Raw genomic sequence first — 23,928 nt, 5'->3', positions numbered from 1 at the left:
CCCGTAGGGAGGCCTTAAGCTCAGTTGGTTCAACCCCTTGGGATTATGGATTGCATCCAACCTCGATTTCTTTCAGCCTATTCAAGGCTTCCAATAGCTCAGAACTCTTTGATAGAACTCAAGCTCTATTGGTCCATTTCCATTAGGAAGGCCTCAAGCTCCATTGGCACTACCCCTTGGGATTCTGGATGGCATCATGCCGGCGATGTGATTCAGCTTACTTAAGGCTTCTAATAACTCAATATTTTCTGGCAAACCTCAAGCTCTATTGGTTTGCTTGCCATAGGGAGGCCTCAAGCTCTATTGGCACTACCCCTTGGGATGATGGATGGCAACACGCCTACAATGTGTTTTAGCCTACTTAAAGTGACAACTCAATACTTTTTGGCAGACCTCAAGCTCTATTAGTTTGCTTCCCATAGGGGGGCCTCAAGCTTTATTGGCACTACCCTATGGGATTATGTATGCCATCGCGCCCTCGATGAGTTTCCGACTGCTCAATCCTCCTTTCGAATACCGCAAGCTCTGTTTGTCTTTCTCCTTCATGAGATGGGAGATGACATCATGCCCTCTATGTATTTCAATCTATTCTCGAGACTTTCAACTACTCCATACCTAGGATTTTCATACACGGAGTGGCTTACTCAAGTTCCACAATTCTATTTTCAAAATAAATTTTCTCTTTGGCGGCCTTAAACTCAATTGGCACACCTTTCTCTTGACTCATCCCTTGCCTTGCATGCCTCCACATTGTTCTATTTTACAAAATCTTAAATTCTCGTTTTCCAACTCATAGTGCTCATGCCCACCAGGCTCACGCACATTGTGCTCTGATACCAACTGTCACAGGACTAGCAATTTAAACCCAATTAACGGGCTGCGCGGAACTTGTTCAAGGCTCTCCCTCTACAGAGTCAGCCAAAAACTACACATTCAATCCAGTTGTCATGAACACTCTAGAGGTTTTTGAAAGCCATCATAGGTATCAAATATCAGTTCCAACAATAATGAATTCATGAAGACAAGCGACCTTTATACTCAATGACATGTGGAACTAGCTGTTATATTCAATCAACAAGACAACCACACAAGCCAACATCCGAGTAATTCGACATCTAGTATAAAAATCCCTGGCGAGGGCAAGTGAAGACATCTCTCCTCCCCATTTAACCGAGGTCACACTGTCAACCCCTAACACCTTGCTTTAATTAAATTCTACCTTCTTTTATATATGATAAAATTTACTTATATATAAATTGAGCATGATTTATATCTTCCTTTGCGCTCATTTGTTTTTCACTTTGAAGGGATGTATTCTAGGAATTTCATCTAGTTATGATTGCTATTTTGTCTTACAACAACAAGCTTGCTTTAGTTTACTTCTACCTTTTGTATCTCTGATGAAATTCACTTATATATGTGTGTGTATGTTTATTTATTTATTTTCTGACTTCAATCAGGTTGCATCATCTTTGAATTCCTCCTACTGCCACATATTACATTGTGGCTCCTCTGTTTTTACATGGTCTGGAAACCTGACAACGTCAGAGGACCAGGAACTAGTTGAGAGGCAGCTGGATTTGATAAAGGTAAAATGTGGTATAGTTTTTAGTCTAATGGAATAGTTAATTCTGCACTTACAAAGTTCTGATTTATTTGTTTGGCTTGGTGAAATATCTTTAAAGGACTGTCTAGTAAGACTTCATTGGCAACAGATGTTGCATTTAAGAATTTTATATTTACTTTTTGTTTATTACCTAGATTTAGATGAATCAACTTTATAATCAAAATAGGCCAATATCTAAGCTCACTCAAACTCATTAGCACATCAGAAGGTTCTTGAAGATTTTTCGTATCTTTTCTCAATTTGGTCTCGTGTTTTTAGCAGTACCGAGGTCTGCACTTTTAACTTTTAGGTTTAATACTAAATCAGTAAATTCTTTTAACTTGTTAAGATGGTGGTAGTTCGATTCCTTTATAATCCTTTGTGCTAATGAATTCACTTCGGCATGCTTATTTTGAAATTAACTGATGCTTATTTTTATATTATCTCAATTAGAATTTAAATAACAATTTTTATGTTATCTGTTGTGAACATCAGGCGGTTCTTGAAGTTTTTTAATTTCTTTTTGCAACTGTCTGCCCCTGGTTTTTATTTGTCATGTGCTTGCCAATTTTTCAGCCAAATGTACAGTCCAAACCACAAAAGGAAGGTGCAGAATCTGAACAATTTTGGGATTTGTTAGGAGGAAAATCTGAATACCCCAGCCAAAAGATAGTAAGGGATGCTGAAAGTGATCCTCATCTATTCTCATGCACTTACTCAAAAGGTGCAAATAATAGCCCCCTTTACTGTAATATTTTCTTTCCAATTCTTTACAGTTTAATCTGTATAATGTAAACTGCAATAATCTAACTCTTTTTTTTTTATTGATTACTGGAAAAATGCTTGCTGATCTACAGGAGATTTGAAGGTGTGATTCTTTTGACTCTGTTATTTGAATCCCATGATACTTATTGCTTCCAGTTCTGGCTCGTACTTTAGTCATGCTTGATCCAAAAATGCTGGAATTTTTTGTGCCGATGTACACTTGAACTAAGAATATCATAAGAACATTTTTTTTGAAGCATTTGATGTCGGAAATGTTACTAGTTGCCACTTTTTGCTTTTGCGAGCACAAGGCATGTTAGTATATGATGGTATCAGCACTGTTAAACAACTATGTGTCAAAAAGCGTAAGTTACTAGAGAATGAGCAATTTATATGCATATATATATACATGAACAATAACAGAGAATAAAAGAGAGGCGGGGCAACAAAGCTTCAGTGCGATATCTATCTACAGAAGTGTAACTCTGATATCATGTTAAGCCCCCACTTGGCTGCGGAGCTAAAGATGTCAGGGAATGATCCAACAATGTATATTAGGTTTACAACTATTATTTTCTCTTTTTTTGTCTGTTCTGATACAATTTTCTTTTGGCCTGGTTGTTTGTTGAGACTTGGGAACTTTTTCATTGCTTTGAATTCTTTTTTTTTTCTAAATTATTTTTTCATTTATGCTTTGTTTTGTTAGCTAGCTAGCTAGCTAGTTACTTTTTAATTTATAACTTGGCTGCAAAAACCAGATTTTGAATTTAGGTTGTCATTGCAGGTGACAGAGATATTCAATTTTACCCAGGATGATTTGATGACTGAAGATTTATTCATCCTGGATTGTCACTCAGAAATCTTTGTCTGGATTGGGCAACAAGTTGACTCAAAGATTAAGATCCATGCTTTAAATATTGGGGAGGTAAGATTAACTAGATTTTTGGAAAATAAATATATATAATTTTAGTTCTAAGGGCAGAACATGTAGCATTTTTCAATTACTGCCTTTTGTATCTGTTATGATTTAATGGGGCAAAACTTGAGCACTGCCAAATGCGAGCTTGCTTAACTTTTTGTCTTCAAACTATGTTACTATGCACTAACCTTGATGATTAGAACGGTTAGTCATTCAACATGGCAGACTTCAACAGAATGTGAGTTTGCTTGTCTGAGTTTAAAACATGGTTTCATTTGGCTTGTCTTGTTCTATGGAGTATGTACAATTGGCTGATGTGTTCGAAGCCATTGAATATTCCAACTACCTATGGTTTATATAAATCATCTGCTAAGTTTTTACCTGCTATTTTCTTTGGGCTTATTTTTTATTCTTTTTCTCCCTCTCCAAACAGAAATTTCTTGAACACGATGTTCTTTTAGAGAGATTATCTTGTGAAGCTCCTATATATATTGTCATGGAAGGGAATGAGCCCCCCTTCTTTACACGTTTCTTCACATGGGATTCTACGAAATCTTCTGTAAGTGAACTTGTAAAGTACCAAATTTAAAAGTGATGACTATAGTATTAGAAAGTTAAAATTTTTGACATTATTTATTTGGGTACAGATGCATGGAAACTCATTCCAAAGGAAACTTGCAATGGTGAAAAATGGGGGTGCTCCAACTATAGATGTAAGGATTTTCTTTTCCAATATTCTGTATGTTTCTTTCGTTTAGTTTTCTACTGAGCAGTTGATTGCCAAATAATTTATTTGCATCTTGCTTTTCTATTTTCTGTTTTTGCATTTGTACTAGACATGGATATTGTTCTTTGGGGTCAATGCATGTTCTTAATATATGGTCCCGGGCTGTACGATTTGACAAGTTAATATCATGAAGGAAAAATAATATCAAGAGCCATGGATTTCTAGTTTCATACTCATCTCATTAGGATTTGAAGATGTCGAGACCAGTTTTTATTTTGAGTCAAATTATTCCTTTGGTGTGTTGAAGATTCATTTGCAAAATTAGAGTCATTAAAGTTGAGATTGCTTTGAAAAAGATGAAAATGGTAAATAGGACCAGATAACATTGAAGTTTGGAAATATGTAGGGGATAAAGGAAGTATATGTTAACTAATATATTCAACATTATTCTAAGAACCAAGAAAATGCTTGGGGAATGGAGGAAAAACACGTTAATACCTTTATACAAAAGTGAAGGCGATATATAAAATTGTAAAACTATTGCGGAATTCAGATTATAAGTCATATAGTGAAACTTTGGGAAAAAGTAATTGAACAAAGAATAAGACTAGAAACAAGGGTTCCACATAATCAACTTGGTTTTATGCCTAGGAGATGGACAATAGAAGCTATTTATATTTTATGAAGATTAATGGAAAAGTTTAGAGAAAAGAAGAGGGACTTGCATATGGTTTTTATTGACCTCGAAAAAACATATAATAGAGTACCTAGGGAAGTTCTTTGGTGGATCTTAGAGGAGAAGGGGGTATGTAGTAGATATGCTGAGATTATTAAGGATATGTATGATGGAGTAATAACTAGCGTTAGGACTGTAGGAGGGGGATCTAGAGAATTTTCAAGCACAATTGGTGCATATCAAGGTTGTGCTTTAATTCCTTATCTTTTTTACTTTAGTGATTGATGAACTCACTAAGAATATCCAAAACGAGATGCCTTGGTGTATGTTGTTTGTAGATATTGCCTCGATTAATGATAATGAAAGTAGCGGTGGAGTGAAATCTAGGTTAGAACTTTGGAGAACTGCTTTAGAGTCTTAAGGTTTTAGGATAAGTAGGAATAAGACAACATATATGAAATGTAATTTCCGTAATGTAAGGAGGAGGAGCGGAGAGAAGATTAAACTTGATAATCAATAAATTAATTGCACTTATAGATTTCGATATCTTGGATTTATTATACAAGTGGAAAGGGAAATTGAAGAGGATGTAATTCATAGAATTAAGGCAGGTTGGGTAAAATGGAGGAGTGTGTGTGCATTAGGCATGTTGCGTGATCAAAGAATACCCTTAAAATTAAAAGAAAAGTTCTATAAGATGACACTACAAGGCCAGCTATGATCTATGGTTTTAGAATGTTGGACAACTAATAAACATGTACAAAAAGTAAAAGTTGTTGAAATGCGACTATTAAGGTGGATGAGTTGCACCGGTTGAAGATAAGATAATGGGGCGCTTAGATGGTTTAGGCATTTGAAAGACAAACCTAGTAGCACACCTGTGAGGAGTGAGTTAATTATTGTTTTTGGCATGAAAAAGGATACAAGTAGGCTTAAAATAAATTGGAATGAGGTAGTGAGGAAGGATTTAATAGCTCTTAATTTAGTAGAGGAAACTGCTCTCAATTGAGTGAATTAGCGGAAAATGATTCATGTAGTCGACCCCACTTAGTGGGACTTAAGGCTTGTTGTTGTGTTGAAGATTCATTAAATAGGGACCATTATTGGTCCTTGAAAAATATTATGTTAAAACATTTTTCTTAGCTTTTCATGCTTGTATGCTATGTTAGTGGAGTTGTATTTGCTACTAAAATGCTTTTACACCATCTCCCTTGTTTGGTCCACAACATAGAATTGAAATAGGAAAGGAATTGAGGTGACAAAGAAATCAAGGTACTCTTGGGATACAATTATTGTGTTTTTTTAGTATCATAGAATGGTTGTAGAAAAATATTTTTCGTTCCCTTCAAATATTTATTAATTTGTTAATCATTCAAATATATGACTTCAACTTAACATTATTTTATTGAAAATTTATGCATTCGTTGTTTATTTTTACATTTTTTAGGAATAATAATAAATAATAATTTTGTATATAGTAGTAGTAATAATAATGATATTTTGTGGTTGTTGTTGTTATTGCGATTGTTGTGTCATCATTTTTATTTTTAATTTTTATTTTTTAATAATAATAATAATAAATAAATAAATAAATAAGAGGTGAGGTCGGCTAAATGAACCATTTCTCACCAATTTACAATTTGAGGACTTGAGACTCACTATTTCATTCCAATTTATTTTTGGTCTATTCCAACCCACCTTTTCTACTATTAGTGACTAGCGCCCTCCTCACTTGTGCAATTTTTAGCCTGGATGGTGCCCAAATTGTAATGCCCCGAACCCATAAACCTGGGTCCGGCGCGTTATACCTGATAAAATCCCTCGATCTCGAGGAAATCTTGAAAAAGATAAATTCATATTCAGGTGAGACACATCTCAGTAAGGGAAGAAACAATATATTAAAGCAGTGTGTGGCCAACATGAGTTTATAATCAACATAATATTTAACATTTGCAAATCTTTAACATAATTTCTGAAATCATTTTCTGATCCTATTCAAATACATGCAAGATATTTTACCCACGAGATTACCCAAGGATAGGGGTGATTACCCGCCCATACAAGTAGCACCCCTCTGCTATGATACATTTGGCAACCCAAAGGTCACAGTTAAAGCATACCAGGGCACTCATCTTACTTAGTAAGCTCTCAAGTGATAAATTGATTTCGTACTCACACAGTTCAACAATAGTTTACTGATAAAAGCTCTAAGGATAGGGAAATCTACTCGCCCATACAAGTAGGTTCCCTCTGCCCTAGTATGTTATGCGGCTACTGCCACATCTGTAGCTACTATTGCACTCGCCTTACTTAGCAAGCCCTCAAGCGAAAGGTACGCCTCGCCCAATCATAACATGTTCTACGTACAAACATTTTTCTAATATCATAATACACCATTCTTTCTATCATTATTCAATCATTCACATCCTTTCACGTTCATAACTTAACATTTTATTGTGTTTCTCTTTAAGTGACTCTTTCCCATTTGTATCATTCACGTTTAACATTTCATTTCATTGCATTGTCATTTCATTGCATAACATTTTCATTTCATTCATTCGTACTACAACTGCTCTGTAGCCATCATTTGTTAGTCCACATAGAAATACGCTGGAATTTGCTACAGTTAGTTCATATAGAAATGCGCTAGAATCTGCTAACATAACTGTCTTTCAGCTGTCTTACGTTTACATGATTGCATTTAACATACATAGGCAACATTGTCCATATCACGTTTTATTCATAATGTCTTACTTAGCCTGCATCTCATACATTTAACATATATTTGCACAGAATTTCATGCCACACAATTTAACAATAAAATTCATACATTGCCCGTAAAATAAGCCAACCAACATTTAACGTTCATATACTGAAAATACCTTTCATTTCTTACATGATTATTCTGAAAATATTTTTGCACTTTAATCAGTTCATTTTTGCATATACATATCTAATAAACAACCCTAAACTCGAAAAAATATAATTGAAACAGTTGACATTTTACCCATACCGAAACATATACACGTATATATAACACAATTTATTTTTCCATTAAATTCATAAAAATTATGATTTATATTTTTTCCCTTACCTGATTTCTTGCACTACGCCAACAGAGACCCTGAAAAGATGCCTACGGCGTTCACTCGGATCCTGAAATTAAATTCTTAGTTCCAATAAATTATTCCTGAATAAAATACTATTTAAATATTTCCTAGGGTCATAATTTTCAAATTAACAGTTATACCCGCAAATTTAATTAATTTGTCAAATTTCCCAAATCCCACTCTCGCTTTGGAGTGGGGCCTAGAAAACCCCAATTGAAAGTTTACTTACATCAAAATGACGACAACCGTGATTAGGACCATGTGATGGTACCCGATTGTCGATTTAATAGCATATTTAAAGAGAAATTGGAAAAATGGGAAAAATTACCTTTCTCCAGGAGCAGTGCCTAAGCCGTTCCCACGAAAAATCTGCTACAGTAGAAATGTCGATAGCGAAACCAGGAATCCAACGACACCTTCCATTTCCCGATCTGCTGCAAATCCGCTGAGAAATTAAGAAAGAGAGAGAGACGGAGACGGAGGCGCAGGAAGGCGTGCCTCTGTACTTCTTCTTCTTCTTCTTTCTTCAGTTAACTTTACATATATATATATATATATATATATATATTAAACTTTAACTTATACCTATTATACATATATATATTTTTATATAATATAATAACTCACCTATATATGTATATATATATATTTCTTTTATTTCAATTAGTATTTTTTTTTTAAATCCAATGTAAAATTGTTTAATTTAATAACTAATTATTTAATTATTTAATTTATCTTAATTTAATTTAATTTCTTTAATTTTAATTTTGTTTTCTTCTTTTTCCCACGCCATTTTATTTATTTATTTATTTATTTTTTTATCTATTTTTTTTTTATTATTTCAATCATTTTAATTTTTCGGGTCTTTACGTTCTCCCCTCCTTAAGAAATTTCGTCCTCGAAATTTGTTATCCGGTCTTTCATTTCCATAATTTTACGATTTACTATATCCCACACCATAATCTTAACAACACAATTATATACTTTAAATTCAATACACATCCAAGTTCTCTATATAAGGACCAATCTCACGACTAGGAAACATCACCGTTGATGGATTTACCGTGATTTTCTGAAACTGTCGACTGAATCAGAAAATCATTGAAGTCCACCAAGGGATTTCTGCCTACAAGCTATAAGACAAAATCCTATACTTCCCTACACCATACCTACTTCTCAATGCCTAATCTACCCATCTCCTATTTTTCATCCTAACTCATTCCTATACTCTGGTATAAATCATTTCTAACCTAATACTCTAATATTTTCGTACCCAGGTGATGTGAAATTAATCACACTTCCGGATGGACACTGCTCTGATACCACCTATAATGCCCCGAACCCTTAAACCTGGGTCCAACGTGTTATACCTGATAAAATCCCTGATATTCCATAATTAAACCATACATACGTAGCGGAAAACACAACTATGAACCTCAATCATACAAATAATACCAGAGTTTCCTAGTTCTATCCGTAGACCATAATATCCTTCAACACCTGCATTTCCATAATTACATATATCTCCAAAACATTTCAGTATGTTTACAGACATTCTTTTCTCCACAGACTTAAAACATAAGGACGTAAAACATAAACATTTACATTACCTAAAACTAACATAGGAATATACCCTTTTCTTTATACAATCATCAAAAGGCTAAAAACCCTCGAGCTCTCAAAGCTCGATCTCGAGGAAAACATGAAAAAGATAAATTCATATTCGGGTGAGACACATCTCAGTAAGGGAAGAAACAATATATTAAAGCAGTGTGTGGCCAACATGAGTTTATAATCAACATAATATTTAACATTTGCAAATCTTTAACATAATTTCTGAAATCATTTTCTGATCCTATTTAAACACATGTAAGATATTTTATCCACGAGATTATCCAAGGATAGGGGTGATTATCCGTCCATGCAAGTAGCACCCCTCTGCTCTGATACATTTGACAATCCAAAAGTCACAGCTAAAGCATACCAGGGCACTCACCTTATTCAGTAAGCCCTCAAATGATAAATTGATCTCGTACTCACACAGTTCAACAATAGTTTACCGACAAAGGCCCTGAGGATAGGGAAATCTACCAACTCATACAAGTAGGTTCCCTCTGCCCAAGTACGTTATGCGGCTACTGCCACATCTGTAGCTATTAGTGCACTCGCCTTACTCAGCAAGCCCTCAGGTGAAAGGTACGCCTCGCCCAATCATAACATGTTCTACGTACATACATATTTCTAATATCATAATACACCATTCTTTCTATCATTATTCAATCATTCACATCTTTTCATGTTCATAACTTAACATTTCATTGTGTTTCACTTTAAGTGACTCTTTCCCATTTGTATCATTCATGTTTCACATTTCATTTTATTGCATTGTCATTCAATTGTCATCTCATTGCATAACATTTTCATTTTATTCCTTCGTAATACAGCTGCTCTTTAGTCATCATTTGTTAGTCAATATAGAAATGCGCTAGAATCTGCTAACATGACTGTCTTTCAGCTGTCTTACGTTTACATGGTTGCATTTAACATACATAAGCAACATTGTCCATATCACATTTTATTCATAATGTCTTACTTACTTAGTCTGCATCTCATACATTTAACATATATTTGCACAGAATCTCATGCCACACAATTTAACTAAAATTCATACATTGCCTGTAAAATAAGCCAACCAACATTTAACGTTCATATACTGAAAATACCTTTCATTTCTTACATGATTATCCTGAAAATATTTTTCCATTTTAATCAGTTCATTTTTGCATATACATATCTAATAAACAACCCTAAACTCGAAAAAATATAATTTAAACAATTGGCATTTTACCCATATCGAAACATATACACGTATATATAACACAATTTATTTTTCCATTAAATTCATAAAAATTCTGATTTAATATATATTTTTTTCCTTACCTGATTTCTTGCACTACGCCAACAGAGACCCGAAAAGATGCCTGCGGCGCTCACCTGGATCCTGAAATTAAATTCTTAGTTCCAATAAATTATTCTTGAATAAAACACTATTTAAATATTTCCTAGGGTCTTAATTTTCAAATTAATAGTGTACCCGCAAATTTAATTTAATTTGCCAAATTTGTCAAATCCTACTCTCACTTTGGAGTGGGGCCTAGAAAACCCCAATTGGAAGTTTACCTACGTCAAAATGACGACAATCATGATTCGGACCACGTGGTGGTACCCGATCGTAAATTTAACAGCATATTTAAGGAGAAATTGGAAAAATGGGGAAAAATTACCTTTTCCCAAGAGCAGTGCCTAAGCCGTTCCCACGACGAATTTGCTCTAGTAGAAATGTTGACAATGAAACCAGGAATCCAACAGCACCTTCCATTTCCTGATCTGCTGCAAATCTGCTGAGAAATTAAGAAAGAGAGAGAGACGGAGACGGACGCACAGGAAGGCGTGCCTCTGTACTTCTTCTTTCTTCAGTTAACTTTACATATATATATATATATATTAAACTTTAACTTATACTTATTATACATATATATATTTATATATTATAATTACTTACCTATATATATATATATATATATATTTTTCTTATTTCAATTAGTTTTTTTTTTTAAATTCAATGTAAAATTGTTTAATTTAATAACTAATTACTTAATTATTTAATTAATCTTAATTTCTTTAATTTTAATTTTTTTATTCTTCTTTTTTCCACACCATTTCTTTTATTTATTTATTTGTTATTTTATCTATTTTTTTTTTTTATTATTTCAATCATTTTAATTTTTCGGGTCTTTACACAAACCATCTCAGTAGCCCCACCCTTATGTTGTGTTATACCTAACTTACTGCGAATATGTTCACTCCTTAATTTATGTTTTAATAGTTTACCAATCATCCACCTCTGCATTCTCATTTTGGTAACTTTTACTTTTTGGACATATTTCTTAGTTGCCCAACATTCTGATCCAAATAGCATAGTTGGTCTTATAGCTGTCTAGTCTATCCTATAAAACTTTTCTTTTAATTTTAAGGGTATTCTTCGATCACACAACATGCCTAAAGAATTTTTCCATTTTACCCAACTTGCTTTAACTCTGTATCACATATTCAATTTCTCCTTTAGCTTGCATAATAGATTCAAGATATTGAAATATAATAGTACTATTAATTTTTTGACTATCCTTTTTCCAATATTCGCCCTATCATGATTGAAATTAATTTTCATACATTCTGTTTTATTTCTAAATATCTTAAAACCTCTAGATTCTAAAGATACTCTCATATTCTAACCTAAATTATACTCTGCCCCTAGTTTTATCAACCAAGAAAATATCATTTGCAAACAAAATATACCATACACCATGGAACCCTGTTTTGGATACCCCTAGTAAGTTCATTCATCACTAATCCAAGAAGATAAAGGCTTATAGTTGGTCCTTGACGTACCCCTATTGTGTAGATCATTGATATACACTTTCTGTGATTGGAAATTCCATAGATTTTCCACTTGTAGTCCGAACACTAGTCATTACTCTATTATGAATATCCTTAATGTCATTAGTATACCTATTGCATGCTCCCTTTTTTCCTAGAACTCGTTATAGAATTTCCCTAGATACCCTATAGGCTTTCTTTAAGTGAGTAATGTGAGGGTTATAATTTTCTTTAGAAAAATTAATAATGAAATTGTGATTCTTCCCTGTAAGAGGAGGAATCACCATTCCATTGATGGGTAGAATCAACATTCCACTTGTAATGTTGATTCCAACCTCATTTCTGCTAATCAAATAGGAGAATGGGAATTAAGTTCAGAATTTCAATTTCATTCCAACCCTAATATTGTGAACCAGATGGGAATAAGTGCATAATTGGTGTTTAGGAATGGGATTGAATTGAATTTTTTATTTGATCTCTATATGTTCTCCTTTCAATTTTTTATTCCATTCCATTCCCACCCCCATTTATGCTAATCAAATAGGAGAATGGGAAATAAGGTTAAGAGTTTCAATTTCATTCCAACCTAATCTTGAAAACCAGATGGGAATTAGTGCATAATTGGTGTGTAGGAATGGGATTGAATTGAATTTTTTAATTGATCTCTACATGTTCTTTCAATTTTTTCATTCCATTCCATTCCCACCCCCATTTATGATAATCAAATAGGAGAATGGGAATTAAGGTTAGAATTTCAATTTCATTCCAACCCTAATCTTGTGAACCAGATGGGAATTAGTGCATATTTGTTTTGTAGGAATGGGATTGAATTGAATTTGTTATTTGATCTCTACATGTTCTCCTTTCATTTTTTTTATTCCATTCCATTCCCAGCCCATTCCATTCTGTGAACTAAATGTGACATAAATTGAAGGAAGATTCATTCCTATACTTCAAACTCTTAAAAGGCTTGGTTTAATAAATGCAATGCTTGGTATCTAGAAGCATCCTTTTTTGGTTTTTTCAATTTATTCTTTATTTGAACTTTATGTTTTTTAGTTTAATTCTTGTACACAAAACTTCAGTGTGAATTAAGGTTATCCCCATTTCCATTTGTCCTTTCTGCTGATGTGTTGAGCAGGATGGTGGATAGGGCTGTGGAGAGGGGGTTGGTTAAAGGCCTAGAAGTAGGGATAGAGGACGTGATGGTTTCTCATCTTCAATTTGCTGAAGACACCATTTTCTTCCTTGACGATCATAGCCCTTCTTCTAGGAGGATCTTGGGCATTCTTCAAATTTTTGAGAGGGTGTTAGGCCTTAAAATTAATATGGGGAAGAGTGGATTAGCAGCTTTGAATGTGCCCGTTGAGTGAGTAGGGAAAAGGCTTCTGAATTGGGGTGCGGCATTCTGGATTGGCCTATGACATACATAGGGGTCCCCTTGGAGAGTAGCCCTAGAGTAGCAGAGTTTTGAAATCCAGTATTGGAAAGGGTGACTAAGAAGTTAGACGATTGGAAGAGGGTACTCTTCTCTTCAAGAGGTAGAATAACCTTTATCTAGGCTTGCCTTTGTAATATTCCATTATATTTCCTGCCTGTATTTAGGATTTTGATGGGGATTGCTAACAAGCTTTAGAGAATCATGAGAGACTTTTTGCAGTCTAGTAGGGGGGGATCACAGTGACCATTTCGTCAGCTGGGGTGAGGTTTGTAGGTCAAAAAAGGAGGGAGGATTGGGTCTAAGGAAGTTGGTGTCTAAAACACAGCCTTTTAAGCTAAATGACTATAGCGTTTCCCTCTAGAAAAATCGCTCCTTTGGCGGGTAATAAAAAGTAAATTTGGGTTGGATGAGAGTGGGTGGGATACCAATGCTAATTTAAAATGTTCTTTGGGTAGTCCGTGGAGGTCCATTTTTCTGATTTTTCCTTCTTTCATCCCTCGTAATAAACTTGAAGTGGGGAGGAGCTCTCTGATCCGTTTTTGGAAAGACCCTTGGCTGGGTAATACATTCATATCCAATTCATTCCCTTGTCTTTTTTTATTAAGTCTCCGAGGAAAATAAAGCTATATCTTTCTTTGTTGGGGATTTGAGTAGTTCATTGGTTTCCTAGAAACTCCATTTTAGGAGACCTCTTAATGATAGGGAGATGTTAGAGCTGTCTTCTTTGTTATCTTTATTGAATGGGAGTAATGCTAATAACTTGCTGCAAATTAGGAGACCTTTGAAGGTTCCCTCTCCCGATATATGTGTGCTCTGTTACAAAAATTCAGAGACAGCTTCTCATCTTCTTTTGCATTGTGAATATTCTTGGAGGATTTGGAATATGCTCTTTGGTATTTCTGGAGAGAATTGGGTTTGCCCTTCTTTGGTTGGTGAATTGTTAGCTATTTTTTTGAAAGTCTTTGGTGGGAGAAGGGACAGGGCAGTCCTATGGAAGTGTGGAATATTTGCAATTTTATGGTACTCAATGGGAAGAATTAAATGGGGTGCTGGTCTGAAAAAAATTCAGTACTTTGCCTCACTATGGTGCGCTGGTTTGGGTTTTTCAGAGAAATTAGTTTCCACGAGTTACATAGAGTTGGAGGAACATTTTGGAATGCTGATTTATTATTTTATGGTATTTTTAGCTGGTTTTACTGGATAATTCCAGGCCTTTTTTGGGGAGATGTCTCATTCTTCCTTGATTCTCTTCCTAAGAATAAATTTTTCTTTTGCTATCAAAAAAAAAAAAAAAAAAAGGAAAAAAAGAAAAAGAAGAAAAGGGTTGCTTTATTGCAAACTATGCATGGAAGGTGAAATAACCTTTTGAAGGGTAATACTATGTACTTTACTGGTCACACTACCTTTTGTGGTCTTGCAGTAGGCTGCCCTTTAGCTTTAATGTGAATAAATTTTTAAATTGTCGTTAAAAATTTTTACATCCAAAAATAATATGCAATAGGTATTTGTTGTGACATATTAATATGTATTTCTTGTTGAACCTCTCCTATCAACCTTCTCTCCCTTGCTTCCAAAGGGGAAAAGAAAAAAAAAAAACCAAAAGAGGAATATGCCTTCGTGATTTGTTGAATCTTCAGAACCACGTCTTTCCTTCCTACCTTGGATCCTTTTTTTTCTTTTAACTGAACTCCACACCCCCCTCTCCCTCCCACCCCTAATGTTGCCCTTGTGCCACATTTAATCTTTCATTTGTCTTTACTTTTCATTAAACGTAACAAAATGATCTTAGACAACTTTTCTTCATCTTATCCCCAACTTGTACCACTTTCTACGTCTCATAAGTACTTTCACTTTTTGCCACTTTTTGCTTTCAACGGTCTTAAACTTTCATGAAATTGTCAAATTTTCCATTTTCCACCATCGTTGAAATCATTGGTAGTCATTTTTCTTCTTGCAACATTGAAATCCCCATCAATTATTGTTGAAATGTATGGAAATTTCAAAACTTCAACAAAATTTGTCTAGAATTTAAATTGAAATTTGAGACTCAAAACCCTGAAAATTTAGTACTTGTCTTAATAAATTTTTATTTTCATTTTTGAGAAGATGTGTGGGTGGGGGAGACTTTGTTGATGCTGAAGTTTCCTTCTCTTTTTAAGATTTTTTCTCTTCATAATGCTCCTATTAGTTCTTTCACTTCTTTTGAGGTGGGGTCCTTCTCCTTGGGATTTCTATTTTTTTTGGGAATCTCAATGAACGAGAGGTCGTTGAGCTCACTAACGTTATTTCGTTGTTGGACCAGCTCATTCATTCTTCTAGTGAGGATGACAGTGTAGGAGGATTCCTGAGGCATATAACTTTTCTATCTCATCTTTTGAAACCATATCCCTAACTTTTTTCCTTGGAACTGCTTACTTTGGAGGGCTATGGTGTCGGGGAAGATTTGGGATATTATATGGACCGTGATCCTAGAAAAGATCAACATGCATGATGTGCTTCAGTGGAGAAAGCCCTTATATGGGGCTCCTAGTCCTCATGTGTGCTTCATGTGTCGTGAAAATAATGATTCAAGTGTTCATCTCTTTGTGCATTGCAAGATGGCATTGCAGCTTTGGAATGCTGTATCCTATCTGGCAGGGAAGAGTGTGGGTGGCTTTGGGAAAGGTGAATGGCTTGCTTTTGGTTAATTTCAGGGGTTTTGGAAAGAATCAGAATGGCAGAGCTCTATGGTGTGCAGCTGTTTTTTCTATCCTTTGGACCATGTGGTTTGAAAGGAACACTAGGATTTTCAGAAGTCAATTTTACTTGTTAATGACTTTTGTAAGATAGGGCGATTTTCCTTGCATCCTTGTGGGTGCACTCTTTGGGTTTTTTTAAGGGTCTTCCACTATCTGAGCTACTAGACACTAGAAGGCAGCACTCTTGTAATGAGAGTTTTGACTTGTATTTTGTTTTTTCTTTTTTTGGTATTTTCGCTGTTTTCTTGTTTTTTCTGCTTTTCTAGTTGGTTAAGGAGTACTCCTTGTCCTCCAATCATGTACTCGATTTCTCGGGTTTAATAAAATTTTCTTCTTTTTATATAAAAAAAAAATATTTATTTATTTTTAATTGAGAATAAAGATTATTCAATGCATTATAAGAATCATAGTTTTAAGACCTTTTGTCCTCGATATCTAAATGAATTGTATTTACATGATGAATTAATCCTAAATTGATTTTTGAATTTCATTTACATGAATTCAAGATGTTTAATATGGTTATCACTTCACAATTATTGCAACTTATACACTACGCACTTGTCGTTGATGTATTTTGTTTACAATATGATGCCTGCTAACAGTTTTAAGTTCCATAAAAACAAATGTTCTATAACTAATTTTGATCATTTTTTTTAATAAAAAAAACTGAAATAAAAATTGACATGGAAATTTCAAATTTCTATTGAAATTTTTATATATTTTTAGATAATAAAAATTCATTAATAACTAAATCAAAGTATAGGAGGAGGAGGAGGAGGATAAGGCATCCTCCACTAGCTATCTAGTTAAAAAGTGCTTCCCTTAAATCTCTTTGAAGATCAGATGGCAATTTTCTCCCCCAAAAATTTCAAAAGAATGTGCAAAAAGGAAGCAAAAGAGTTGATCCTATCCGACAGCTTGGCAGGAGAGGTTGATTGAACTTTAAATATTCCTACATTATTTGCAAACCAGTGTCCAGAAAGTTGCATGCTCTGCACGCCTCCTGCTTCTACTCTTCCAAAAACTCTGATAGCTCGCAAGAAAAAACTCTACACACTTTGCAGAGCCACCCTCGTATCATTGAAACAGGGAAAAAAGAGCACCCTAAAGATTCCTAGCCACCTGACAATGGAGAAAAAAGTGCGAATTAATCCCATTGGACTCATGGCACAACACACAATTATCTAGGCTTGAGTGCCTTATATGGCCTCATGTGCACAAGTAATTTGTACTAATGTTGTTAAGAGAAAGATTCCCACTGACCTTCAGAAAACCTTAAGCCTTCCAGACAACATGATACAGAGGAAATGGGAAATTTTATATTTTTGAAGCCTCAAAATTTTAGTTGAAACCGAAACTTAAACGCATATCACATCTCATCTTCTTTTAACATCCTTTTGTAGCTGTGAGCGTGGGGCTGGTGGGCCTTAGCATATCAGTAAGGTTTCTTCATTGGGTCTTTGAGTATAATTGGTTCAAATCACGAAAACAGCCTCTACACACATGGATAAGGTAACATTTACCCTTCCCTAGATTTAGATTTTTCAGGAAACTTGTTCAACTGGCTGCCTTTTCATCCTAATTATGGCTGCAGCACATGCCAATCATCTTGTACAATAAAATATAGCTAGGCATATAGCCTTGTAGAATTTATCGTTTTTATTTGATATTCACAGTTGCATTAATCTGCATCTATTTTCCCTTTATTACCCTTATTCTATTGGAAATGACTTCTTCAATCAACCCTCCTTTATGGATATTAGGTCCACAAGGAAAAATGAAATGGTCAATTTTGGCTTCTTGGTATCTCCTGGCTGCCTGTTCTTACCATTTCTTTGTGCAAGATGATTTAGATCTTAATTTTTCTTTGCGGATATAATATGCATAACATGATCAAATGTGAGCAAATAATGTAATCGATTAACCAAGGTCCTAATTCTGGTCCTTAGTCCAAACCTGTTTGGATTTCCTTGTGATGTTTGGATACCTGTTTCCAATTCATTATACACATCCTTGGTCCAATAGTCATGCGTAGATGCTCTCTTTTTTATGATCCAGTGGGCCATGATGATTAGTACAACTTTAAATATCTCTTTTGTTCATAAAGGTAATTACTAGAAAGATTTTCTCTGGTTCCTTAGGTATTTATAATTTCGATCTCCTAGTGAACATTTTTGAGTACTAATTATACAAGAATAATGAAGTTTAAAACTTACTAAACATTACAGAACTGAAATTGAACACAATTATGGAAATTGGAAAAGTATAGGGTTCCATCCAATATCTGAATTGACTTAACAGAAATGAGGGAATGGAACAATCAGCAGAAGTTTCTTACTTCCAGTGTCCAATTGAAATGTTTCAAACCCAAGCTTCAGTTTTTGATTGCATATTTGGATACACGTAGGGAATTGAAATGGAGCCAGTTTAGTCTCTCCTATTATATAATATTTCTGCGTTGGGTGAAAAAGGGAAGAATAAATGTGGATTTACGATGAGAATTTGAAACAATATACGTTTTACAGCACAACTAAATCTTTTTATTATGGTTAAATCAATGAAGTGTCTTGTGTATTTAACTACAAAATAGTGCTGGAATCCTCCATGTGATGTTTCAGTGGCAAATTGCAACACTTTTCTATTTCAAGTTTGCATGTGCTTTTCCGTTTTTGTATTATTATTAATATTATTATTTTTATTGTGCCATAGTTCTTAAATTAATCCTGTTACTAGATTCAATGTTTGATGTGTGACAGAAACCCAAGAGGAGAACACCTGTATCATATGGGGGAAGGTCCAGTGTGCCAGATAAATCTCAGCGTTCTAGAAGCATGTCTTTTAGCCCTGATCGAGTGCGTGTGAGGGGCAGGTCTCCAGCATTCAATGCACTAGCTGCAAATTTTGAGAACCCAAATGCAAGGAACCTTTCAACTCCACCTCCAGTTGTTAGGAAGCTCTATCCCAAATCCGTGACCCCAGACTCAGAAAAACTGGCCCCTCGATCTGCTGCTATAGCAGCACTTACTGCTACTTTTGAGCAACCAGCACCAGCACGGGAAATTATTATACCCAGATCTCTTAAAGGTATGTCTTGATTGCATTTATCGGGAGTCTTATTATTTATCTTTTGCAACTGAAATTTGAAGCTCTGTTTTCTTATGAGTGAAGTGAGCCCAGAAGCACCTAAACCTAAACCGGAGATGATCTCTAAGGAGAACTCAATGAGCAGCAGAATCGAAGCTCTCACTATTCAAGAAGATGTGAAAGAGGATGAAGCTGAAGATGAGGAAGGGCTCCCTATATATCCTTATGAGCGCCTTAAAATATCATCAAATGATCCTATTACAGAGATTGACGTGACAAAGCGAGAGGTAAAGCATTATATAGGCATTTAGTCTTCTATAGCTATAATATTTTAGTCTTCTATGCTGTTAACGAGGTCTTTTAATTGATCAAATGCAGGTTTATCTATCCCCAGAAGAGTTCCGGCAGAAATTTGCTATGACGAAGGACGCTTTCCACAAGCTGCCCAAATGGAAACAGAATAAGCTTAAAATGGCACTTCAGTTGTTCTGAGTCTCCATATTGCTTCCCATTTTCTTTCAGCTCCCTGCAGTTCAGATAGCAGCTGGAATGCTTGCTTGTAAATTTGTATGATATCTTTTTTCGATTGATGGAGTTGCGGTATCACTACTTGCACCATGCGAGTAAATCTAATTGCTTCCTTTCTTTTCTTTGTAGTTGGGAACTCAATTTCTCAGGTCTGAAAGGGACTGCATCAGTGCATTTTAAGCTGTTTCTGCTCCCAAGAAGCTTCTTGTCGTGATTGATGGACAAAATATGGGATTTCCCCATTGCTTTTTCCCATTTTTGGTGGTTTGGATGTCTAGCCTTTTTTTTTTGGGTTCTTTTCTTGAGTTGGCTGCTTGGTATTCTTTAGTCACAGGTTTGTTGTGAGCTTGCATTTTTTGTTTTTGTTTCTAATCTTCAAATTTTTTTTTTCTTGTGTATTTTAACAATTTTTTGAGCAGAGGAATTAGAGGGCTTGCAAATGCATACTGTTTAGGGTGTAATGTATGATCGATGATGGAAAGTGTGTACAGCAGAGTTTGTAAAAACCAGTCCACTAGTTATCTGTTTTGACATTAAAGTGTGATTTAATTTTAATTTTCTTCCCCCTTCAGTTGACTTTTTCTTTTATATTCGTGTCGCTTTCTTGGACAATGAGCGAAGAATTTTGTGAGTAGTGGCAGCTAATTTTCTCGCTGCTTTTTCTAAAGAAAAATAAAAATCCCTGCTTAGTGGAAGAAGAGTTTTGGAATTCTTGGAGTAAAACCTCTCACTTCTCTCTCTCACAGACATCTCAACATTGCGAGGCTGCATGGAATTGCTATTTGCAGTTGTTGCTCATAATTGTTTCCAGATTTGTCTTCAAATAACATTATCAACCATATTGCTGTATTGAGGAATCTATTGATACACTTAAAGAGTGTAGGGTCCTGTTTGTTTATATTCGTTGGCCCAATGAACGATTACGTTTGGCAGTTAGAACTTGCGGTGCAGCCTACAGGTCTAGGTTATCCAACTCTGCGATTACAGGAAAACTAATTATGCTAGTATAGATTTCCTTCGATCGATCGATGTTTCCATCCTGTTTGTTTGTGGTATTATCGATGCTTTTATTGGGTTCAAAGTCAAAACCCAACCCATCGAGGGCTTTTCCTACTTTGCTTCTTCTGTTGCTCTTCACCTAGATTGCACTCGTCGCATAGGATTTAGTAATTTTGAATTGTAATTTAAAATGCGAACGTGATAATTCCTGCGTCCCATTCTCGACACCTGCATGCATCAATTGCCAGTACCTACATATAAGATGTTTGAAATTGAGCCTTATTAAATCTGATTTAATTGCGTAGCCTCTCATTGCTGGTTTCCCCCTTGACCGACAGAGTGTTTCTATGAGAAATTAACTAGAAAAAAAAATAAAGGCATATTTTTAATTGCATCTATTTATTTAATTTCTCATTGTAATTGGTGCATGTGTTATTCATGCAGTATGCTTTCTATGAGAGATAATATACTCAAGCTGACTATTGATGTTCTATTGGTCAAAAGTTACACGGAAAGTTGCTTATATTTTATTGACTTGTAAGGCTTGCCTGGGAAATCGCTATCCATTGCATACGATAGATCAAATGATAGATGCAACTTCAAGGCATGACTTGCTTAGTTTTACATGGAAGCATTTTTTTAGTTATGACTAGGTTTGGATGGTCCTAAAAGATGAAGAGACAATTCTTTTTTAAATGAGAGGGGAACCTACTTTTATAAGGTGATGCCATTTGGCTTGAAAACTCTTGGAAAACTTTTAAGAGGTCAGTCACATTTTCAAAGGCTAAATTAGCCAAAAACATGGGGATGTATGTAGGCAACATGCTCACAAAAGTCCTTAGCTAGGAAAAACATGTAGCAGCCTGTTTAAAACTTTTTAGATCTTGAGGAAAGATTAGATGAAACTAAAACCAACCAAATGGGCCTTCAACGCATCATCTATGAGGTTTCTTTAATTTAAGGTGAGGCACAAGCTACATGGGGATGAGGTGAACCCGAAGGAGATAGTTGCCTTAATTGACATGAGAGTGCCTAGAAATGTGCATGAAGTAAAAAAAGCTACGGACGAGTCACAAATTTTAAAAGTCTATTTCTCGAGTTGTAGATAAATCTCAAATTTTTTTTATTGTATTCTAAGATGTACCTAACTTCTAGTTGTTTGAGCAATGTCAGTATGCTTTTAAAAATTTAAAGAAGTTCCTCAAGACAACACTAGTTCTCTCAAGGCTAGAGGATAGAGAAATTTCGCTCCTTTACCTGTGTACATATCAAATAGTAAATTTCTTAAGAGAATGGACTAGATAGTCTAGCCAAGTCAGGTTTAGATAGCATACCTAGACAATTATACTAAAGAGATTCTTCAAAGATCTTAAAGGAGTAAGATGAATAGGGGAATGCTACGTGAGATGAGAAGTGGACTAGCACATCCTTTGGTATTAGTGTAATTTAAATTGCATCATTTTGTACACCATTTTATATTCCGTTTTCTCATTTGAGAAACCTTTTGTCGAGCTTGGAATTTGTGAACCAAGTGGGTTCACTGTTTTTTCCTTTGTTCTATTTTTAGACCGAGTTGGCCTACACCCTATAGTAACACAATGGCTTGTCACATGTTAAAGGTAGTTATCCTTCTTTTTGTAAACCAAGTTGTTTATAATAATGTTGAAGTGACTTATTTCATATGACAAAGGCATCCCTTGTAGACCATGTTGATCTATGCCTACAATGGTGCAACAACCTATCTCATATTAGAGGTAGTTATCCTTGTTGGCACTTGATTTTATCCACAGTTGAGAATTTCCCAATTAATTGTAAGATAATAGACAATAATTGGCTAGAAAATAATTAATTATTGTATTCTATCTTTTCCTAAACCCTTGCTAATGCAATTCAATATTGGACTCAGTTGTTGCCTCTAATTTTATATTTTAAAGGTTTAATTGCTTTTTCTAGTTAAATAGGGGTTTATTTTGAACTTGGTTAGGGATTTAATGCTTAAAAATAAGGTGAGCTTATATCCATGCACCCTTATAGGATAAGGAAAGGATTCCTTACTCTTAAAGGCAATTTGGGAATAAATGGATTAAAGCAACTCCCTATCTTCAAAAACTCACTTTAAAAGAAAGAGTGAGAGCTTGGAAAGGATACATACGTTGATATGGGGAAGGCCATATGTGTTCAAGAAGGAGACAGAGTTATGTACAAGGAGGAAACATGTTGGTATTCTTAGAGAGTTTTGGTTTTTTAAAATTTATGTTAGTGTTGACTTTTTGAGTCTAATCTATGGTTTTGATGCTGACGAAACACAAGGATCTTATGTGTGCATCTAGTTTATGAGTAGAGGTTTACAATACATCACACACATGAGAGTGGATTTATGGAAGCCGAAGGAACTTAAAGATCATACTTTTGGCATATTTAATGAGAAAATGAAGAGCATGCATTTATTATATTTGGGTCTGTAATATTTGCATCTGCATGCATGATATGAATGACCTCAAATGACCATAGCTTGACCATAGGGAACTACAGGACCTTAGGGATCACCCTTTGGTCGAACGATGCCGGATTTTTGGGACTAATTATAAAACTCAAAGACCATAAATTGACTTTAGGTCCCCAAACATCACGTGACAAGGCCCTTATAACTTAGAAATTACAATTATGTGAACAGGGGTGACTTTAAATGTCAATTAGGACTTAAATGCACACTTTTAGTGTGCTAAGTCGACGGAACCCCAACCTTCATAGAAGCTTCGGTTGACCGAACCTCCTAGGGTCAACTGTTGACCATTTGGTCAACTACTTTTAAAATGAACTTGCACCGCACGGTCAATCGAATTGGCACGTGGCTAATTCCCAATGCCTCGGTCGACCAGACTTCTAGTTGAAAAATGA

At 34.9% G+C, this 23,928-nt stretch overlaps 1 protein-coding gene across 2 annotated transcripts in view; it reads left to right on the top strand.

Annotated features, from left to right (window-relative positions):
• LOC131165288 (villin-4-like) overlaps positions 1-20,596 on the top strand; it is a 70,909-nt gene extending 50,313 nt beyond the window's left edge. Inside the window, exons 15-24 of one of the 2 annotated variants that reach the window (XR_009139528.1) lie at positions 1,461-1,589; positions 2,183-2,330; positions 2,464-2,474; positions 3,156-3,296; positions 3,724-3,849; positions 3,938-4,003; positions 19,176-19,503; positions 19,588-19,790; positions 19,882-20,070; positions 20,161-20,596. Coding sequence is in view for 1 of the 2 variants with exons in the window: in XM_058122946.1 (XP_057978929.1) it covers positions 1,461-1,589; positions 2,183-2,330; positions 2,464-2,474; positions 3,156-3,296; positions 3,724-3,849; positions 3,938-4,003; positions 19,176-19,503; positions 19,588-19,790; positions 19,882-19,995 (1,266 nt within the window). In the remaining variant the exon portion in view is untranslated. Of the gene's footprint in view, positions 1-1,460; positions 1,590-2,182; positions 2,331-2,463; positions 2,475-3,155; positions 3,297-3,723; positions 3,850-3,937; positions 4,004-19,175; positions 19,504-19,587; positions 19,791-19,881 lie in introns of both variants that reach the window. The other variant, XM_058122946.1, reaches the window with a different exon arrangement.
• Positions 20,597-23,928: the final 3,332 nt, after the last annotated feature.

Source organism: Malania oleifera, chromosome 10 (assembly GCF_029873635.1).
Source record: "Malania oleifera isolate guangnan ecotype guangnan chromosome 10, ASM2987363v1, whole genome shotgun sequence".
Taxonomy (NCBI): Eukaryota; Viridiplantae; Streptophyta; class Magnoliopsida; order Santalales; family Ximeniaceae; genus Malania; species Malania oleifera.
The sequence above is the reverse complement of the archived record's forward strand: the minus strand, read 5'-3'. Positions and strand labels throughout refer to the sequence as shown.